This window comes from Lepisosteus oculatus, chromosome 2, assembly GCF_040954835.1.
Source record: "Lepisosteus oculatus isolate fLepOcu1 chromosome 2, fLepOcu1.hap2, whole genome shotgun sequence".
Taxonomy (NCBI): domain Eukaryota; kingdom Metazoa; phylum Chordata; class Actinopteri; order Semionotiformes; family Lepisosteidae; genus Lepisosteus; species Lepisosteus oculatus.
In genome coordinates, this window is record NC_090697.1 from 65,014,519 (window position 1) to 65,037,031 (window position 22,513).

The window sequence follows — 22,513 nt, forward strand, 5'->3', positions numbered from 1 at the left end:
AGTGTAAGGGGGAGGGGTAAGGGGCTGGGGAGCGAAGTGATTGAGCCCGGCCGAACAAAAGCCCGGCTTTTGTTTTAATGAGAAACAAAGCCGTACAGTAAGAGCAAGGGAGATTACAGTGTATCTCGTTTGTTTTGCTTTTGAACGTTAATAGAAACATTAAGTCGAATTTGAGTGAAAAGCTTTTCTCATGGAACAATGACACTCCCTTTATCACCACCTTTCCTTATCCCCTGCCTTTACTTCAATACTGATGATAGGCAAACTTCCCCTTTTGAGGTGACGACCGCATTTTTACAATTGTGCAACAAAATAGGTACAGTATGTTTTGAGAAAAAAAGTTTAGAACCGATACATTTATAAAAGAGAGAGACAGAAATGTGTCACTCCATTCTATAAACGAAAATCTAAGTGTGTATCTGCTACATTTTGAGTTCCAGTTATACTCTTCCGAGATAATAACAATGTTGGAAATGATTTTACACTCAAGAAGCAACGGCCTGTGTTAACAGATCATCGCAGGAGAGCAGTTTTTATCTTGGATGCTGACATTTCTGTTTTACGTTGTGTCGTCTTCAGTAATGAGGATTTTGTGAGAGATATTTGTGATGGATGAACAAAAATATATTAGTACAGTAATCCGTCTTTAGGAAGGATTAACCAATCCAGGAAAGTGATAACAGTGTGTAATTGATCTGCATTTCTGCCTTATTTTATTAATGCTATTTTCAATTTCAGAAATAACACGAAAACGCTGCCCAGATTTAAACTTCATGCCCGGTAAAAAATTAACGTTCGGTTGTCAAAACAAGAATAGTCCGCGGACTAGTTAAAAGATAGATCCTTAATAAAAAAACACACATGCTAAAATATCGAGGAATATACATGTTTTTTTTGTCAGGTTTCAGGTTGAAGCATTGAAGTAGAGATGTGCTTTGTGAATTTTCTGACCCGTTCGTAGATTCATTAGTTTTATACAGACCCTTCTTTATAAAATAAATTGCTTTAAAACATTATAAGAATGGGTATCCTATCTTCATTTCTTTGTGCTCAATTTCCTTCTAATTGTCAACGGACTTAAAGTTCAATTTAAAGTGCTATCTGTCCTGAAGTGACTACTTTCACCCCACAAATAAACATTCGATTCTTGGTGTTGATTTTCAATGATCGGGGAAAAAATATTTTGAAGTCAGGGGAAAAGGATGTTTAATCAAGAAAAGGATTTATAACGTTATGCTATTGTGAACAATAATACAGACAGCGTGTGGAAATGGAAAGCTTCCGTCCAGGTCAAAGGTGAGACTACTTAAACTCTCTTCCTAAGCACCATGCACACCGCTGGCTGTCGGCTATGTGGGTGGGAAACAGCCTAGATCCTGGATTGACACAAAGTTACAGACTCTCAGAATGGCCCTGAAATTCATAACAAAGCTCTCATTTACTCAACTGAACCCTGTAGTTATGTGGGTGGTAAGAATCTGTTATTTTTTATCGTGACACCTGCAAGATCTTGGAAAACCTGTAAGGGCGAATGGTAGAAAAAAGAGGTTTAATCTAGGATTTTTTGGAACGGCATCATAGTGAATTCTCTAGTGATAGAGGTGATGTAATTTTTTTTATGTCATCCCAGGCCCTCATACCCTTGTCTGGAGCCCTCTGCAGCTGTTTGTAAGTGTGACTCTGATCTGTCAAGCAAATGTGCCTTTTGTTCCTGAGCATCGTTCATGATCCTCAGACCACCACATGCTGGTAAGTAAACAGCCCCTTACACTTACTCACCACTTATTCCTGGGATATGAATTGAGAACAGAAGAAAGGTTACAAATGAGAGGAGGCTGTTCAGTCCCTCTGGCCTGCTTAGTAGCTCATAGCCTGGTTAGTAGTTAATTGATCCAATGATCTCATCCAGCCATTTCTTCATAGAATCCAGAGTAGTGGTTTCAACAAAATGGCTGGATAGCTCGCTCCATGCTCCCACAACCCTCTGCATAAGGAAATGCCTCCTGTTCGCAGTTATAAATGTGCTTTGATGCAGTTTCCACTTGTGCACTCAAGCGCACAGACGTCCGCTGGGTAGACTTTGTTAGTTGCTTTGAGGATTTTGGATGCTCAGATCAGATCCCCTCATAGACTTCTCTGTCTAGCTTTGGGAGAACAGAAATTGCTGCCTTTTTAATTCAAACTCTGCCAAAGTGCAGTTTTCCAAAGTGCTGTGTAAAACCACACATTTTTGTAACTTTGCAATTGTCTATGTTACCTTTCTTGTCAGATCTGCATCTTTTTATATCTGGCAGTAACCTGCACGCTGTGAAATGGGAGTTGGGCTCAGAAAGGTATCTCGCGCCCGTCTCCAAGGGCTCAGCTCTGCCGATACAGCCCTCCTGGGGAGTCCTCGTTGCTGTGGAGAGCAGAGCCCTGGGGGGAGGTAATCTGGGAGAGTGGGCAGGATGTGGAAATCTCGGCCACCTCCCTTCAGTGATTCACCAGTGCCCAGGGGAGGCTTCTTCCCTAAACGCTCTCTGCCTTGGCACGAAAAAAAGACTTAATACACTGCAGGATGGTTTTATTCAGTTTTATTCAAACCTGAGGAGCCCTCAGACCAATACAGGTTTAAAGTTAAAACTAACCCCCCCCCCAATCATCCATTTTCACAAAACTCTTACTAAACCAAGTGGATTCTGCACATTGGTGGTGGTGGAGGGGAGTCCCCATTACCCGTAAAGCGCTTTGAGTGGAGTGTCCAGAAAAGCGCCATATAAGTCTAAGCAATTATTATTATTATTAAACCAGCATTCCGTCTCTTCACAGCGATCTGTTCCAAGACCAAGCTTTCTAACCATTTTCACAAACGCCACAAATCTGAGTTTTGGTCTAATTTAACAAATTAACAAATGCAATACATTTGGTTTAGATGAGGCATGGGTAAGGCACAGCTCTGAATGGCTGGTGACAGGGGCTCGAAGGCTTAAACAACCTTCAATTGACTTTATTGAACATGTGCCCTGCTTACAAGCGGGGCTTAACTGCTCAAAACACAAATTTTCCTTTAGGGACCATCAATGGAAGAATGACCCTTTAGTGAAAGGCTCCAGATCTCGGGCTCACTTGGACTAGGCCTGCCCTCCCCTAGTTTTCAAAACTAGTTTCAGCAGTAGGGAGCGGATTCTTATCTGCCTAGGCATAAATGTTTATTGTTTTGTGTTCACAGAGATTGAATTGTTTATTGTCTACTTCCTGGTGCTGTGCCTGAATACTTTAGTTGGACAAAAGGAGCCTTTAGAAATATAAAATCTGATGACATTGTTTTTCTATAGACTGAGCAGGTTATGATTTCAACTGTCTATTGGAGAATATGATTCTGTGCTGATTTGCCTTTTTTAACTTTCTAGTAGAAAGTTGAATTATCAATGCAGTAAAGTGAGGGGCTATCAAAGAATTTTCTTGTCTAAACATCCATTATACCACTGTAGGTACAATAATAGGACAAAGACTTGGTACTGAGTTAAAATCAATCGAACTGTCACTCCTAGAATATTTCATTATTGTCTCAGAGGGGCAAAGCTTGGAGGAGCATAAATTGTTTATTTCAGATTTATGAGAGATACTTTTTCACATGAACGTAGACTCGTGTGCAGTCCAGGAATTCCTGATGGGTAACTGACACAGTTACAAAGTGAGCTTTCTTCAAGTAATTTATAGTCATTCCATGTAATTCAGAGTTAACAATTTATCCAGCCTACTATAGTCCCTTTCAGTTTAGGGTTTCCAGTGAAGCCTCCAAACTAGAGAGCAGGTTGTCTCAGTGATGACCTCTTGTGGACATTTGGGAGTCCACGTTTGTGGAAGAGCAGTTTACCTCCTTTTTTTTCTCAGAAAAAAGCATATGCAGTACCTTGGTTATACAGTACCTGCCATATACATGCAATAGTATTAACCAGTGAACACTTAAATCTAAAGTAATATACAGAGACAAGGAAACTAACTTTGCATCAACTACTGCTGGTGCAGAATCGCTTTGTTCTTGTTTGAGCTATAAAGCTGTAGGATATGGACACCTTGCCTGTGTTAAAAGTTTACATGAACTCCTGCATGAAAGCCACCTGCTTTTTCTCTGATTGCATTTGACTAGTGAAGAGAAGAACACCTGTCTTGGTCCAGACAGTCTCTATGAAGCAGGACTGATCTCCATCATGTTTTTCTTTCTGATGACAATCTGACCAAAATCAAGAGATAAGCAGGAATGGCACAACGTTCTGAGCCATTTAAGGTTTTACAAGATTTTATACAAGTTTTTTTTATATATCAAGATGCAGGGTATGTGTTATTGATACATTTCTTCTTAGAATTTTATAAACGAATACTCTGAATTGTTTTTTTTCTTCCGTTGGAATTTCTGGTTATTTCTTTAATTTATTACCACCCAACTTGAAATCAGCAGTTAAGTCTTTACATGTGGGATTACAGCAACAGAACCTCTATGCACCGGAGACAGCAGATTTTTTTTAAAGATACTGTATCATACCTGCTTTGTACAAGAGCCTTTATCTAGTAAATCCTGAGAGCTCTGAAACTGCTGTCTGCTGGAGCCTTATTGCGTTCCCTGTTTAATTACTGGTGGATCCTAACATGCGACTTAAGATGGTTATGAAATACACTGATTTCTCAAAGACAAGATGTATGCTTTAAGTGGGTCATTTTAATAATAGTCATTTTCTTGGTATAACTATCCAAAGTAACTAAAAGTGTTTAAGTTAGTGAATTATGCATAAAAAAACTGCTGTTTCTTCATTCAATATGACAAGGCCTTGAATTTGCATCTCATCCAAAGGACAGAATGAGCCCAGGAGGTTCAGTAACCCAGACACAATAGGGGAAGCAGCAGTAGAGCCTGGAACTGGAACAGAGATCATCCCACTAACTAGCTCTTTTCCTTCTCCATAGGCCCACTTGTCCTCTTATTTTTTTCAAGAAATAGCCATATGAATTGTACATTACAATCCAGGGCAACTGTGCTGTTCTGGTGTGGGGGCACAGTGAAATCCAGACAAACCTAGTGTGCAACTCCCACTGGGCTCAAGAAGGACATCCTCTAGGCATAAAGTGGTCAGTGAGCTATGTGGTCTTATACTTTTCCCTTTCTCCTGAACCATGGGCCAAAATCAGGTGTGACCCTGGTCTGTAAGTGGGCATGCACTCCTGCCATTCCTTTGGCAGTGGTATGATGGTTTTATCTGTATCTACATTAATGCCTGCTCAGTCACCTTGTGTGTAATTGAGTTGCTGTATGTATGTTTTGCGAACAGGACAGACTGCTGGTTAATCTATGTTACATGTTTCAAAAGTGGAACTGGTACTGTTCCAGACCAATGCATAAGAATCCAGAGTGGCTTTAAAAATCGTCTATGTACTCCTTTTACATTACCTTTTCAGAAAAATGAAAAGGAAAAATGTTGAAAGGAATAAATGACACACGTTTCGTCTTTGGAGCCTTATTTGGGTGTTAACCGAACTGTTGTGCCTCTTTTCCTTTCAGAATGGAATAAACCTTTATCTGTTCCTTTACAGCCTGCACATGCTGATATTCTTCAAATATTTGCCACCTTTTGGTTGCACAAGTCTTAGTAATGGCAACCCCTATCCATTTAGAGACCCTGGGAGTCAAAAACTTGCACAAGAGTAAATGAGAAAATGAACATAAGAAAGGTTACATCCAGACCTTTCTTGAAAGAAGCAAGCATTCTTTCAGGCTTCAACAAAATTGTCACATCCTGTAACTTGTTCAATACTCTTCTTCTCAGTTTTAAATCCACATCCACACAGTTTCTCCTTCTGTACTCATTGTGGAAGGTCCACTAGGTTGACTTTATCAATCCCTTTAAAGATTTTGAATACCCATATCAGTTCCCCTTGTAGTCTTCTCTGTTCAGAACTAAAAAATGTGGGTTCTGTCAGCCTGTAGGACATTACTCTGAGCCCCAGAATGTATCTGGTTGTTCTTCTCTGGAGTCCAGTCCATCTTTTCGATAAGATTGAGATCTAAATAAGATATGACTAGTGTACATATTGTACAAATTTAATGTGACTCCTAATTTACATTGAGCAGTATATTCTAACAATATGTTTTCTTTTTGACTGCTGCTCAACTGTCAACAAGATGCAAATGATGTCTTTTTTCATAAGTAGCCTTTTCAAGCTAAGCATTTCCCATTTTGTAGTTTTTTATACCTGCATGTAATACTTTCACTTGTATACTGTACATTAAATAACATTTGCTCTTTGTCCAGTGTTATATTTTATCAATTTTTTATTTTAACATCTACAGTATGTGTTATTCCTCCTATGTTATTGTCATCTGATATTAATTAGGAAGAACAGTGGGCCTACTACAGACCCCTGTGGCACTCCACTAATTACAGTACATCACCTCAATTTGACCATTCACCCCTTCTGTGTACTCCCTATTTAATTACTCCTCAATCCAAGCACACACAGTTCTACAGTATATACTGTTCTCCCCCAAACTCCTCACCACCTTCTATACAGCGTGTCCTGTTTCTAAACTACTGACAGCTTTATTTCATAAAGCAGGGCTTTAGAACTTCTCCAGGTGTTGGAGCATTCCCCCGATCAATAAATCAGCAAATGTGAAAATGCAGCAGTTATGTGTCAAGCTCTGCTTAGCAAGCACTGTGCTTACAGATTTCACTAGATTGCCTGAGACAGAAGACACTGTTAGATGCTGCTGGAGATGATTGCCCATTAGACACGCTTAAGCCCACTCCCCCCCTCCATCCCAACCAAGCAATAAAACAAGCTTTAATAAAATGAACCTTGCCTGCCGGGGCGGAGAATTACACTGGTATGGCTTTTTGGAGGATCTGTTTCTCGTGCCCTCCACTGGGCCTGTGCGGGCAGCAGCTGTTTTGCCCGTGGCATGGCAGCAGGCACAGGTGTGCAGGGGTTGGCATTGCCAGGATGCCAGGACATAAAACTCAGCCTCGCCTGCTGCGTGGGGCATGTCTGTGGTTCGAGTGTGAGCGTGGAGCTTCGTTGGTTGAGAGATGCATCCAGCTATTCCCACAGCATTGGTCATCCTGGCCGTTACCTGCCACAACCCCAGTAGGGGGCGCTGTGTCACAGAGCAGTACAGGACTACTACTCCTCACTCTGGCACTCAGAGAGCTATGGTAAGACCACTTTTAGTTGCACACAGCTGCATCGTCATTTTAAACTAAGACACCTGCTTATTTACAGAATTTGCTGTGTCATTTCAAAAGCTTGCTAAGTCTTCAGATAAGGTTATAATGTACAGTAGTTTGTTTCTGGGCTATGGTACCTTCTGTGCGGAGATTACATGTTCTCTTTGAGTTTTCTCTGGTCAGCTTTCAAAGTCCGGCTGTATCTGTGTGCTTGTCTTGCAGTCCTGTCCAGGGTGTACTCCGCCAGGACTGGTTATGAATGATGGATGAATAGTACTATGTATTAAAAAACAATGATTATCATACAGTTTTATTTATGAGCACTTTCCATGAAGCACAATGTGCAGCAGACCATGCAATAATTAACCATCAATAAGACATTGAAAGAACCAAAGTGTAGCAAATTGCCATAGTGACACAGAGAGTAAGACCAAGTTACACATTTAAAAACTTTAGTAAAAAGAGAAGCTTTAAAGCGTGTTTTGAAAAAGCTGGCAGTATTTTAAGAGCTTGGGCAATGAGTTTTGTATATAAGTAACCATTGCACTTGTGAAGCAATTTTTTATCCCAAAGAATTTCAAGCTTTACAAGCAGAGGATAACTCATTTCACCCACTGGCAAATTGTTGCTGTATTTTTGTTGGTCTTTTTTTCCCAAAGTGGTATTTTTTAGGTACAATAGGCAGTAAAATACACAATCAGACAGAATATCAGGACACTATATGTCCTGTTCATGAAACATGAACTGTTGAAAATACTGTAGTTTATGAATATTTGCCATGGAAAACTATATTTCAAACTATTTTTATTCAATCACTTTTTAATTTCAGAAACACCTTCTCAGCTACCGAGTGACAGAATTGTTTTCCAGGCCACAGCCTCCAAATAACCTTTTGGCTGTTCCTTGGTTGAACCACAAGGGAGCGCTATTGGACCCTGCAACAGACTTCTCACAGCCTCTGGGATTGAGACAAGCACTTATCCACGGAGCCAAGTCATTGTTACAGCTGAGACCAAGGAGGATTCTTGGTCAAGAAGATTTCATCTTGGCTCATTCTTGGGCAGCAGCCGCCCCACACACTGGAGAGAAAAGAGTTTTCTCAAGGGATGGGCAACTTTCAATCCCAGCACCCTCTCCGACCAACAGAGCCCCGTGGCTCCAAGGCTCACGCGCAGCTTCTGCTATCCTTGATTCCTCGGATCCACTGAGAGATCCTTGGATCCAGGCGAGAGAGGCTGGGAAAAGGACAACAAGCTCTGTGCTCCGCCGATTCAGACGGTCCCGGGGTAGTGAGGGCTCCCTGGGTCCCATGCCGGGACTGGGCTTCGCCCAGCAAAGGCTGAAGTGGCGCTTGATGGCCGAAGGGCACAGCGATCACCTGACCAAAGAGGAGCAGAGAAGAGAGCTTCGACTGGCATTCCGGCGCTGGAGTGAGGTGGCACCTCTCTCTTTCCAGGAGGACCTCACCTGTCCCATGGCAGAGATCGATATCTGGGTGGGCTTTGGCACACGTAAGAGCTATTCTTCCCATCTCAGAAACCCTGCGGGCCCGCTTGTGAATTCTGTGCCAGATCTATCGAATCCATGGCTTGTGCCCATGTCAGATGAAATTTAGTAGCTGTCAACAAAAGCTAAATCCTTTAGCTCTTGTGTATTTCAAATTTTCATTCTGTAGTGCAGGTATTGTCAGACAATTGTCATACAAATCAGAGTCTGGTTACACCATACTTTGGTCCTTTTCATGCATTAGAAATAGCACTAGTTGAGTACGAATGGATGAGACTGCAAGCAGATCTGGTATTGCTTTAACTATGCACTTTGTCTCAAAATAAGGGGAGATATTTGATCAACTTGACCTCTGCTGTTGATTTACATTTAGAGGCTGTTGCTCACAAGATCCAACTGCTATTGAATTGTGGTCAAATGTTCTTCTGCATGCATCAATGATGAGCTCTTTTGCTCTTTGCAAAATATCAGTGTTTTCACTTTGTGTGAATGGTGTTAAGCTTGTGTGTGTTGTCTAGGACGTCACCTGGGATGCCCATGGGCATTTGACGGGCTAGGAGGGGAGTTGGCACACACCCTGCTGCCTGGTGAAATCCACTTGGATGATGATGAGCCTTACAACACCTCCCCATCAGACCAGGGGGTCGGCCTTCTGCAGGTAACATCCAAATCACAGAGCATTGATAGGTCCAGTCAGTTTCCCTCTGAATTTTCCAATGTGTCAATATGTGCTACAGGTGGCTGTTCATGAGATAGGACATGTGCTTGGCCTGCCCCATCTGCTTTACCCTGGCTCTGTGATGCATCCCTTCTACCCCACCACTGGGGGCACTGTGGAGCTGAGCTGGCATGATAGGAGAGCCATTCAGGAGCTGTATGGTGAGCTCTAGATTGCAGATGTTTACTTTTTAGGTCTTTTAGTCAAAATACTCAATCCTTTTGTTCCAGCTTCCTTATTTTTGGTCATATTCCTTGTTTATTCATGATGTAAGTGTACTCTGGGGAATAGTTTTCAGTTTTCAATATTTCTCTCCCTCTCCTGCTCTCAGGACAGTGTGAGGACCCATTTGACACCGTGTTCGATTGGGTGAGGAGACAGAGCAGCCAGAAGGGGGAGCCAGTATTGCGGTTCAACACCTTCTTCTTCCGAGGTGGGCAGTACTGGCTGTACGAGAACCGCCACAGCCGTCCTCGCCTTGGCGACCCGCGGAGGTTGACCGCTGGCTGGCGGGGGTTGCCGGAGGGTGGAGTTGACGCCTTTGTACACGTCTGGACACCCCAAATCGACGCCAGATTCTTTTTTAAAGGTATCTCGAGCCACTTACACATCCCATTCAAAACGGTAAACCAGATGTAGATTTGATATGATTCAGGCTTTATCAGCCTCTGCAGTGATTCACTAATGAATCAGGATCTTCATTATCAAGCTGGTAACTGCCTAGGTTGTGTCACTGAGAGCTGGGCTCTTAGCTGTCTAGGAGCCGGGTCAGGAACAGGGGTAAACTGCTGCTCCTGAAGTATACCCACACAATCCTTCTGTTTTCTGGATAGCTAATGATCCTGTGATTTTTTAATGCTTCTCACTGCTTTGTAGAATGCTGTGGCTTAGTTCTTCTCTTGCTTTCAAGTCGTTTATGGTTGTGTATTATTCATCGATGTATCCATTTTCTTATCAGCTTATTCAGTACAGGGTTCACAGGGGGGAGCTGGAGTCTAACCTGGCAAGTGCTGGTCACAAGGCAGGGTACAACCTGGACAGGACGCCAGTCCATCACAGGGCACACACAGACACATACACTCACACCAGGGCCAATTTTCCAAGAAGGCAATTAGCCTACCAGTACATTTTTGGGCTGTGGGAGGAAACAGGAGCAACCAGAGGAACTAACATTCTAACATGGGGAGAACATGCAAACTCCACACAGATGCCACCCCAGCTCCAGAATTGAACCCAGGGTCCCATCAGGGTGAGGCTGCAATGCTAACCACTGCTCCACCACACCACTGTTGGTGTACTGTTAAAAGCAATAAGAATCCTTAACCTAAGCAAAGAGCACAGTTGTCGTTTAAGAGGTCATGGAGGCCCACCCACCTGCTGGTTTTTGTTCCAGTTAGACAACTGACCCCTTGATTAATCTGATACCAGGATGAATTTGAACTGTTTGACTGTTTCTAGCCTTTTAACTAGTGAATTTCATACGCAATAGAAAAAAACAAACTTTTGAGTAGAAAAATGACTTTCAAATGTTCCATTAAAGCAGCTATTTAGTTCAATTATGTCACTAAGCTGGGCTGGAATGAAAACCACCAGGCGTGCAGGCATGCAGGATAAAGACTGGGAGTCCCTGGGTTACAGAACGCGGAAGTTGAGATATTCCTAGGGGTGTTACTGTATTTGCATGGTTCCTTGTGATAATTACAGCACATTCTGGGCACGTTCTGTAGTTTGGGTTTAAATATAATAGATCCACTGGGATTTCTCTCTGCTGGCAGGTACTCAGTTCTGGCGATACGACAGTTCGACAGACCGGGTTTTTACCCAAGATCCCGAGGGTCAGCGGTATCCCTGTCGGATCTCGGAGGGTTTCCCTGGCGTCTCCGGCCCCATTGACGCTGCCGTGTTCCTGAGACGGGAAGGCTGCATCTACTTCTTCAAGGGCCAGGAGGTCAGTAGGATCCAGCGATCGTCAGCTCTAGTACACAAGGGCCAGGGTGTCTGCTGTGAAGCTGAAATGGATGTTACTGCTGAGCAATGGGAGTTTATACTTTTTTCACATACAGTATACTGAGTTCAATTAAGAACACCACAAAAGAGTATCGTTGCATCTTTAATGCCTCTCAGTATACTGTGTGAAAAATATATATTTGTACAGTACATGCAAATTATTTATATATAGTATATCCATATACTATGTGCATACTTTATACTGCATATAAAGTATATAAAGCCAGCAGCCATATCACCCTAGCCAGCAGCCATATCACCCTGCAACCCACAGCTGGCAGCCCACTGAAGCTAAGCGGGTGTGAGCTTGGTCAGTACCTGGATGGGAGACCTCCTGGGGGAAAAACTAAGGGGTCAGCAGGGGGCACTCACCCTGCGGTCCATGTGGGTCCTAATGCCCCAGTATAGTGATGGGGACACTATAATGCAAACAGGCGCCATCCTTCGGATGAGACATAAAACCGAGGTCCTGACTTTCTGTGGTCATTAAAAAATCCAAGACTGTTTCTTGAAAAGAGTAGGGGTGTAACCCCGGTGTCCTGGCCACATTTCCCATTGGCCCTTACCAATCATGGCCTCCTAATAATCCCCATCTCTGAATTGGCTACATTACTCTGCTCTCCTCCCCACGGATAGCTGGTGTGTGGGGAGCGTTCTGGTGCACTATGGCTGCTGTCCCATCATCCAGGTGGGGCTGCACACTGGTGGTGGTGGAGGGGAGACCCCATTACCTGTAAAGCGCTTTGAGTGAGTGTACAGAAAAGCGCTATATAAGTGTAAGCAATTATTAATTATTATTATATATTCTGAGAGGGTTAAGTTCCAATACTCATTTGCTGTGTTGTTGATGCAGCATGTTGTCTCTGTGTATATAAATACTTATATCCTAAACATACATAATGCACCTTATGTGATCAGGTACTCTCCTCCTAGTTCCACCTTTTTTTTCTGCATGGACAGGAATAGATACAGGAACCTTCGAAAAATCACCATGATCTGAGCGGGCGATGCAGGATCAGTGAAGGAATTCCCTAACAAGTTGAAGCTTTTCCGATAACAAACAGCCGCTGTTGTGTTATCTTGCCCTCTGTGTCCTGCGTCACGCTTCAGTGCTCCTGATAGAGTCTTCCCTGCTCACCGCCCAGTCAAGCAGAGCTGCCAGGACTCTGTGAAAATTCAGTTTGTCACTGACGAATGCTACAATCACAGGAGAAGAGGCTGTCAGAGCCCCCGCCGAGGCTAGTTCGAGAGTCCCTATAACATTTCCACAGATCTTTTTATTATACTAAGTGTAAGCTGCAGGAGGCCTTTCTGCTGGATTCGATTAGCGCTGAGTCCTTCCTTTCTTAATTGAACTGTTAATTGAAGAAAATACTCACTCAGACTTTGTTCTTTGTTTTTTTCTCCTAAAATGGTGCAGATTTCAAGTCACTTTCAGCACTCATGTGGGTAATATGAAATCTCTCACAGAGATGGAACTGAAACAGTTCTAAATGTTGGAAGTGTTGGAAGTGAGGACAGATGTCTAATTAAGTGCTTTATTAGTTCAATTAAGGAAGAGCAGTGATCTGAGATTGAGTCCAATAAACAGTTGCTTAAATTCTCCTCTCTTTAATACGTTTTTTGATTTTCCTGCTAAAACTACTGTGAATCATAAGTTATCTTTTTTTTTGTCGAACTTTTTGGAAGCAGTTTTGTCAAAATGCAATGTATTTAAAGGTGTCTAGATATATATGAACCCTTGCTTGAAATAGTAATTTGGTTAATTAAACCTTTTTCGTAGTCAGCTCCAATAAAGAAGCAGATTTCTAATCATGTACCAACCATTATAATTGCTTTGCACTCTCTGACTTTTTAAGCACTAGTAATGATTTAAAAGTTATTGCTCAGTTCAAAAGACAGCAAGCCTACCATATAAAACCTTTAGGCTGATGGACACCTAAATTTGAAGCTTGTTAAATACATCCAAAATTAGTCATTACAAGTACTATATGTTGACTCTGAAGCTTATATATTTGAGTATGTTGGAAGTATACTCACACTGAAATTTAACCATTCGCAAAACATACTGTAGAGTGGTTTCAACTGATAGAGGTGAGGTCACCGAGGCAGAGAGTGAGGCTATTAGTTGGCTGGCTTGGCGAGTTATTCAGAAAGTCTGAATTGTCTGTGGGTCTGCTGCTAATAATAATAATAATAATAATAATAATAATAATAATAATTGCTTACACTTATATAGCGCTTTTCTGGACACTCCACTCAAAGCACTTTACAGGTAATGGGGTCTCCCCTCCACCACCACCAATGTGCAGCATCCACCTGGGTGATGCAACGGCAGCCATAGTGTGCCAGAATTCTCACCACACATCAGCTATTAGTGGGGAGGAGAGCAGAGAGTAATGAAGCCAATTCATAGATGGGGTTTATTAGGAGGCCATGATTGGTAAGGGACAATGGGAAATTTGGCCAGGACGCCGGGGTTACACCCCTACTCTTTTCAAGAAACGCCCTGTGATTTTTAATGACCACAGAGAGTCAGGACCTCGGTTTTACGTCTCATCCGAAGGACGGCACCTGTTTACAGTATAGTGTCCCCATCACTATACTGGGGCATTAGGATCCACATGGACTGCAGGGTCCATGGGACCAGGGACCAGGCTCACACCTGCTTAGCTTCAGTGGCTTGCCAGTTGTGAGTTGCAGGGTGATATGGCTGCTGGCCATAATTATGACCAACTGCCCAGCTGATACAGTGTACAACATGGGATATGTCTCAGGGGTTCCTTTCTTCTCTCTGGCCAGGTGAAGCAGGTTTGACTAATTTCCTCTCGAAGCAGCACTGATGAAGGAATACTGTACCACCTCTCACAGAAAACGCTACCCATCCATCCATTTCATAACCTTTTCTTCCAATTCTGGGTCACAAGGGAGCCGGAGCCTGTCCCGGCAAACCACAAGCACAAGGCAGGATACACCCTGGACAGGACGTTAGTCCATCACAGGGCAGAGAAACACACACAAACACGCACACTCTCACACCTGGTTTGATTCCATTAACCTACTGGTATGTTTTTAAACTGCGGGCAGAAAACCCTACCTTCAGACATCAAATCGTCGTTTGAAACAAATACTGCTGAACACTTAATATCTACAGATAGGCAAAATCAGTCAGCTACCCTTCTCCCACTCTGTTCCATACCATGATAGAAAAAAGCAGCAATTATCTTTTCTCAAGCAAAATGACCTTGCTGATGCAAAGCAGATAGACGTTTTATTTGTCTCCACATATCTGGCACATTTCTAAAAACAACAGGTGTTTAAAGTCACCGCCTGGACAGAGAGTAATGAATGCAAATTTGCTAAACCAAGCATGTTGTCATGTTAGAATACAGTAAGATAACCTTTTATGAAATTTTAAAATATATATGGCTACCGTAAATGAAAGAAGTTGCTTACAAACTCAGAGTTAGTCAAATACAGTATTTGTAAAACTCAAAGATAGTTAATCATTGAAATGGTAGCTGCCAAATATAAACTATATAGTACAGTGGTAACGACATTAGTCAATTATACCATACCTACATATTAATGTATAGCATAATTTGCAAATCCTTCTTTATGTAAAGAAATGCCTTTTTAATTTTCTGTGCATCCACCTCCATTTGTATCTCTCTATTGCTAATCATATTTTTGAATATGAGTGGACAGAGGTAGCCAGATCAAAATAAACTGCCAAAGCCTTTTAGTCCATGAAATGTTCTTGTTTGTTGCTAGTTTGTTTTGGCAAATATCCTGACAGTGTGAGGCTCTATAAATATATATATATATTGTTAAAGCTGCCCTGTACACTTTGAAAGTAATGTAATGATAGTAATTGTAACTGGTTTACAGTATATGGAGAATTGAATACAGTTCAAACTTTCAAGCTAAGCACAAACCTCAACTTGATGTTCTTGTTTAACACTGTCTTCTATGTAGAGGAAAGTAAATCATCAGGTACTGGGTTTGAAATTAGCTGCTGTTATGAAGCTTTAATTTGCTCTAACGCTGTCCTTAACCTTGAATGGCCTGGCCTTCACACAACCAGAATAAGGCCGAGGTCCCTAACTCTGGTTCTTCAGTGCCAGGAGGTTTCCCAGTGCTCTATACATCACCTGCTACTCCACACCTGATGATGGAATGCTTTACCCTCTCTCCTCTCACTCTGTTTCTGATCTGTTTCAGGTGCTGGCGTTTGGTGTGTCCAGTAACCAGACTCTGCCTGGCTTTCCGAAGAGACTGGAGGAAGTGTTTCCTGCATCCATCCAGGAGGATCACCCCACAGGTAACCTGTCTCTCCACCACTGTTATTAGAATTTATTCATGCAACTGATTGCCATGACACCTACGAAATCTGATTCAGATTTCCACTGCCCAGCGCTTTAAGCAGTTTCAGAGTTTTCTAGCTGGAGGGCTTTGGGACAGTAGCCTACTGGCTCTTGCCTGCTGCCCAATGTGGAGTAAATTTTTTGCAGCATGTGTTATGAAAATTCCTCTTTCATTTTCACTTTGGTTAAGAACTCACATCATTTACATTAAACATGAACCTGAAAATAGCCAGGCGTCCCGGTTGTTGGAGCCTGATCAAAGACAAGTCATTCTTTGCTTATTGTGATGTGTACAGTCCAATCTTGCGGGGATATGTGTTCTCAACTCTTTAGTGGGACCAGCAGGGGGTGCTCACCCCACAGTCTGTGTGAGTCCTAATGCCCTAATGACGGGGCACTACACAGTTAATAAGGCACCATCTCTTGGGTGAGATGTAAAACCAAGGTCCTGACTCTCTCCCAGGATAAATCCCGGGATAATTCTCAAAAAGAGCAGGGGTGTAACCCTGGTGTCCTGAGCAAATTTCCACCTGGCCTTTACCAATCATGGCCTCCTAACAATCCCTATCTCTAAACTGGCTTCATCACTCTGTTTTCCTCCCCACTGATAGCTAGTGTCTGGTGAGTGGACTGGCACATTTTGTCTGAGTTGAGTGTCCAGAAAAGAGCTACAGTATATAAGTGTAAATGATGATGATTATTATTATTGCAGGGAACCTGGATGCTGCCTACTACTCCTATACCCACCACACCCTGTTTCTTTTCAAGGGCAAGTTCTTCTGGGAAGTGGCAAGAGAGGGCAGCACTGAGCATACCGTCTCCCACAATGCCCTGCTGCCCCGGAGGAGAGTGGCAGAGCAGTGGCTGGACCTGTGTGACGTCCATCCCAGCACACTGGATGAGAGATGAGAGCAGCAACGAAATCATACAACATCCTGTCCTGATCAAATTCTGAAGATTAAAAAGAGAATGAGGACCATTAAACCTTGACCACCACTAAGATGAAGGTCTCTCACAGTCATCCCTTAAAATATGGGATGAAACTGCTAGCAGTACGTTTTGTCCCTGTGCATGCTGACCTTTCCTTCCGGGATGTCTTATATAAGAAAAGTATTATTTCCAACATACGGTCATCAGTCTGTTTTTGATGAGTTCTCGTCTTGTTTATGAAAGACCAGATGAAAGAAGGGCAAACTGTTGTTCTGAGTTCTGAAGTTGGACAAGTGTGTGTCAGCCTGTGGCCTCAAGGCAAAAAGTCCAGGTTAATTCCATGAGGAAAAACAGAAAGAAGAAATGAAACTCCTTGCCAGTTGAGCCTTCTTCAGCTGTATCACATTGCGTTATTTCTTTCTGTTTTTCAGCATGGAATTATTCTTTGCAAGGAATAGTCTTGGAAAACAACTAGGAAACTGAGGTACTGGAGTAACAAAAAAAACTGTACATCTTAATCCAGTAGGTCCTATAAGCTAACTCCCTGTCCACAATAAGGTGCAGGGAATGGGGGGGATTTTTCCTTTGATAAAAGATCATTACATTTTGCCTGAGTGACCGCACATTTCCAGTTTGATGTCTATAATCTACTGCAGTCTATTCTAACTCAATTGACTGTCTTTCACTTCTGTCTATGGAATGGCGACACAGAGATTAGTGCTGACTTTGCTGCAGCAAGATGTAATTCTTTTATGCCGTACTATAGATAGCACAGGTGTCTCTTCTGAGAGGGGGAGAGTGGGTCAAGACACAGTGTCAGGTTTTTATTGACTCGTGTTGTGGACAAGGAGGCCAATTAGGCTGTGTGTGAGGTGATATGGGGGGGGTGCTGTAAGACAGCACAGCTATTTCCATCTGTATTGAGAGGAGTCTATTGACCCCCCTGCTCTAAAACTGCCCACCCCCAATCTCCCTTTGCCCCAAGGGATAGCTCAATTTGCTCTGTTCCATCTCAGATCCTCTTGTTTCTTACAGCCCACAGTTTTCTGCTTATTTACTGTAAAACAATCCCGGTATCGGTGTCCAGAAATGAGGGTCCTGTTTCCCATTATCTCCAGCTGCACACAGGCAGTTGGTGACCTTGAGTTTGCCTCTCTCAGGAGGAAGATCAATGCCATCTTACCTGAGGATGAATAGCTGAACATCCCTGGGCCCTGTCTCTGCAACAAAGCCTTAAGGGGCAGGAATGTCACCGAGAGTTCTAAAAACAATTCCCTACGGGACTTTTATACACACTATAAAACAATAAAACACTTTCAGTTTCTGTGATGAAGAATATGTGTCCTTCTTTCTGTTAGAATCAGACTGCTGTGGTCCAGTCTCAGCAGTGAGTTTTTCTGTTTAAGCTTGCCGTCAAGTGCTTTAAAAAATAACCACAACCACTATTTCTGAAATTAGCAGAAAGAAAATTTTGTCACAATTAAAATGGTTCAGCTCCCCAAGTACGTGTTGAAACACAGTACTTATATGGCCTCAACTCACTGGAGTATTTTCAGTACCACTTCGAATGAGTGTTCAAGAAACTAAAAAGAGAAATCACTGTAACTGGAAGCTTAAATATTAACCTCGGCAAGTCTGATTTTTCCAGTTTTCCACACGCTCTGCCCCTTCAACTGTTAAGTGCCATCCTACAGTACTTACAGTGTAAAGGGAAAGTGAACCCTGAATCTCAGAGGAACACAGAAAAGGAGCATTTAAAAAGAACAGCAGAGAGCAGGAACAACTCTTTCAAGTGTTTGTGACCAGATGTTACCACTAGGTGGCAGAGCATTGTAACAGATGGCCCAACCTGTAATTACAAAAGAAAGTGATTCGCCAAGTACAGTGAGCTTGGTAACTCAATCCACTTGCAATTTTTAGATAAAACACCTGCAGGTAATTAGTCAGGAGCAAAAGTTGACATTTTCCCCACTGGTGATTAGAGAAAACGGCCCTATTATCTGGAAATTCCTGGCTCACGTTTTGGCCCATGACTGTGTGGGGCTGTGTGTAACCCTAGGAACGTTAGTGAACTTTGTGCTCTGTCCTTCAGAGAAGATGGAAAACTGAAATCTTAAACTACTCTGCAACAGAACCTTTTGATACATAGTTCACTCCGGTAGCTGTTCTTTGTGGCTCTAGATGAAAACATTTCCTAAGTGACTAATTATTATTTTTATTAAAATGACTTTTAAATGTGATGTGTATCCCAGAATCTTCCCACCTCCATGGATTTATGGCTCAATTTATACATCTCAGTGAAGGATCCACCCATGACTAGATTGGAAAAAACTCCACTATGTAACACTTTACATGAAGACATAAAATGAACACAGGAAAGGTTGCACAGTGACACAGTGGCAAGCATTGCTGCCTTGCAGCATTGGGGCCCTGGGTTCAATTCTAGACATGGGGTGCTATCTAGTTTGTATGTTACCTCTGTGTTCGTGTGAGTTTCCTTCAGGTGCTCCAGTTTCGTCTCACAGTCCAAAAACAGCCAACTAATTGGCTAGTGGGAAAACAGGCTCTGGCATTTGTGTCTGTGTGTGCCCTGTGACGGACTGGTGTCCCATCCAGTGTGTATCCTGCTTTGTGCCCGTTGCTTGCCAGAATGGGCTTTGGGTCCACCACAACCCTGAATTGAATTAAATGGTTAGAAAATGGATGGACAAATGTTGGATGTGTTTAATCATTAATATGCTTTAGGCTCTTGTCTACATTGTTTGTATGCAGGTTTGTTTATGCAGGTTTTTTTATCAAAATTCTTTCATGTAACAATGGCAAATTACCTGGTATTAGCTAGTAAACCTTCATAAAACCCGAAACAGCTCCTACATGCTGCAATGAGAGTTGGACTGCCACCAGCCGACCAGTTGCTAACCACTGCAGCACGCCGGAGATCAATTCTGCTTTATAAAGATTGTCTGGAAAAGTTGTTCAGAGTGGAAGCAGCTGGCAGGAGTACAGGATCTCTTGCACAGCTTTTACAGAGCCAAGACCTCCACGCTGCAGCCTTAAATCTTGTCAAGAAAGAAATTAAGTTCTTTTTGACCCTGAACTGCTGAGCAGTGGAATGTCATGGACGTTCTCAATACCGCAGATGAATTTTTCATTTATTGTTTTAACTGATGATGTGCCTCTGTACTGTGCCCCCTGCTGGCCATATGATTAATTAGTCATATTGCAGTTTGTGGTCTCTCCTCTTCTAGCAGTTTTGTCAAGTGAGCAGCATGTCTGGCTTTGATGCAAATTTGGGGAAGAATAGCATCTTAATTCTAATGGCAACGTTTGTAGAGCAGTACAAAGCACTTAGGCTAGACTGTGTTGTCCAGCTGAGTGAAGGAACTAACTGAAAGTGTGAAAATTGAATGGTGATGTGGGTGATTAATTCATTCATTAAAGAGCATCAGTCGATATATGGTTTTAGTTTTAAACACACACGTAATCAATGCAGAAATGTGCTGAAATTCCAGATAATGGTGTATTGGCGAGACTCCAGGCGCTGGCCATTTGAAGTTTATTACTTTATTTTGCATGAGTTAGCATAGGCAAGCATATAGAGCTATAACTGCCTGCAGCTTGTAAATCTTGCAAAGGGTCAGACTGCTACACAGTTATATACACTGTGTGTGTGTATAAACACGGGCTGTCAGTTATTTGTGTTGGTACAGTATATGTATGATGGCATCACCCGTTAAATACCAAATTTGATCCTCACCAACGCAATAGGTTACAATGGATGTCATGGGTAGTGTTGTTGAATAACAATCATGTCATTATGCGATTTGTATTTTTTAGCCAATTTTATTATACTCCCCTCTTTGATTTGGATGTTGCTAAGTGTTTAAGAGTTCGTTACTACCCCCACACAGGAAGAGTGAGGAGACGCGTTTCTCCAAAACCTAACACTTGTCAGAGTCACCCATTGTTTGATTCTCTCCCAGCTCAACAGCATCTAACAGGTGAATGAGAGCCAATTGGAGCAGAGATGGGGCGCTCAGTGACATCACAGCAGGGCTACAGGCACCTGGTATGCCGCAGGAATTGTTAATATATAAAAGCCAGAAGCTGCCTGACCAACGAGTGCACACCCTCTCCCACTGGTGCTCTAATATTGTGCACAACCAATTTGTATTTCTCTGCTATACAATGTAATACTGTAATTGCATTGCTTAGTAACCCAAAACCTGTTTTTGGTAAAATACAGTATTTTCAGAAAAGATCTGGTCATTTTTTTAGAAGTAAGAAACACTATCTAACAGCAGCTTCTTCAACATTGGTCATGGACAATTAAGCTGTTAATGGGGAATCACAGGCCTTCATTAGATTAATGGTGGTTATTTTATATACTGCATCTTCTATCTTTCCACTTCTCCTGCTCATTTGTGAGCTGTGTGAGCAGGGTGCAGTGTGTGTGTAACTGTGTCAGCGTGTGTGTAACTGTGTTGGTGAGTGTGTTAGCAGTGTGTGTGTAACTGTGTCAGAGAGTGTGTGAGCTGTGTGGGCACAGTGCAGTGTGTGTACTGTAACTGTGTCGGTGAGTGTGTGAGCAGTGCGTGTGTACAGTAACTGTGTCCGTGAGTGTGTGAGCTGTGTGGGCTGGGAGCAGTTTGTGTAACTGTGTCGGTGAGTGTGTGAGCTGTGTGGGCTGGGTGCTGTGTGTGTTACTGTGTCAGTGAGTGTGTGAGCTGTGTGGGCTGGGAGAAGTGTGTGTAACTGTGTCAGTGAGTGTGTGAGCTATGTGAGAAGGGTGCAGTGTGTGTGTTACTGTGTCAGTGAGTGTGTGAGCTGTGTGAGCAGGGTGCTGTGTGTGTAACTGTGTCAGTGAGTGTGTGAGCTGTGTGAGAAGGGTGCAGTGTGTGTAACTGTGTCGGTGAGTGTGTGAGCTGTGTGGGCTGGGAGCAGTTTGTGTAACTGTGTCGGTGAGTGTGTGAGCTGTGTGGGCTGGGAGCAGTTTGTGTAACTGTGTCGGTGAGTGTGTGAGCTGTGTGGGCTGGGTGCAGTGTGTGTGAAACTGTGTCAGTGAGTGTGTGAGCTGTGTGAGCTGGGTGCTGTGTGTGTAACTGTGTCGGTGAGTGTGTGAGCTGTGTGAGCAGGGTGCAGTGTGTGTGTGAGCTGTGTGGGCTGGGTGCTGTGTGTGTAACTGTGTCGGTGAGTGTGTGAGCTGTGTGAGAAGGGTGCAGTGTGTGTGTGAGCTGTGTCGGTGAGTGTGTGAGCTGTGTGAGAAGGGTGCAGTGTGTGTAACTGTGTCGGTGAGTGTGTGAGCTGTGTGAGCAGGGTGCAGTGTGTGTGTGAGCTGTGTGAGCAGGGTGCAGTGTGTGTAACTGTGTCAGTGAGTGTGTGAGCTGTGTGAGCAGGGTGCAGTGTGTGTAACTGTGTCAGTGAGTGTGTGAGCTATGTGAGAAGGGTGCAGTGTGTGTGAAACTGTGTCAGTGAGTGTGTGAGCTGTGTGAGAAGGGTGCTGTGTGTGTGAAACTGTGTCAGTGAGTGTGTGAGCTGTGTGAGAAGGGTGCAGTGTGTGTGTAACTGTGTCAGTGAGTGTGTGAGCTGTGTGGGCTGGGAGCAGTTTGTGTTACTGTGTCAGTGAGTGTGTGAGCTGTGTGAGCAGGGTGCAGTGTGTGTGTGAGCTGTGTGGGCTGGGTGCAGTGTGTGTTACTGTGTCAGTGAGTGTGTGAGCTGTGTGAGCAGGGTGCAGTGTGTGTGTGAGCTGTGTGAGCAGGGTGCTGTGTGTGTAACTGTGTCGGTGA

At 43.1% G+C, this 22,513-nt stretch overlaps 1 protein-coding gene across 1 annotated transcript; it reads left to right on the top strand.

Moving 5' to 3' along the window:
- Nucleotides 1-8,508: 8,508 nt before the first annotated feature.
- LOC102693665 (matrix metalloproteinase-21-like) lies at nucleotides 8,509-16,816 on the top strand. Its single transcript, XM_015342513.2, has 7 exons — nucleotides 8,509-8,710; nucleotides 9,224-9,363; nucleotides 9,443-9,584; nucleotides 9,755-10,012; nucleotides 11,199-11,371; nucleotides 15,655-15,754; nucleotides 16,566-16,816. Exons 1-7 carry the CDS (start codon nucleotides 8,509-8,511, stop codon nucleotides 16,604-16,606), a joined length of 1,056 nt encoding a protein of 351 aa, XP_015197999.2. The 3' UTR covers nucleotides 16,607-16,816.
- The last annotated feature ends 5,697 nt before the right edge of the window (nucleotides 16,817-22,513 follow it).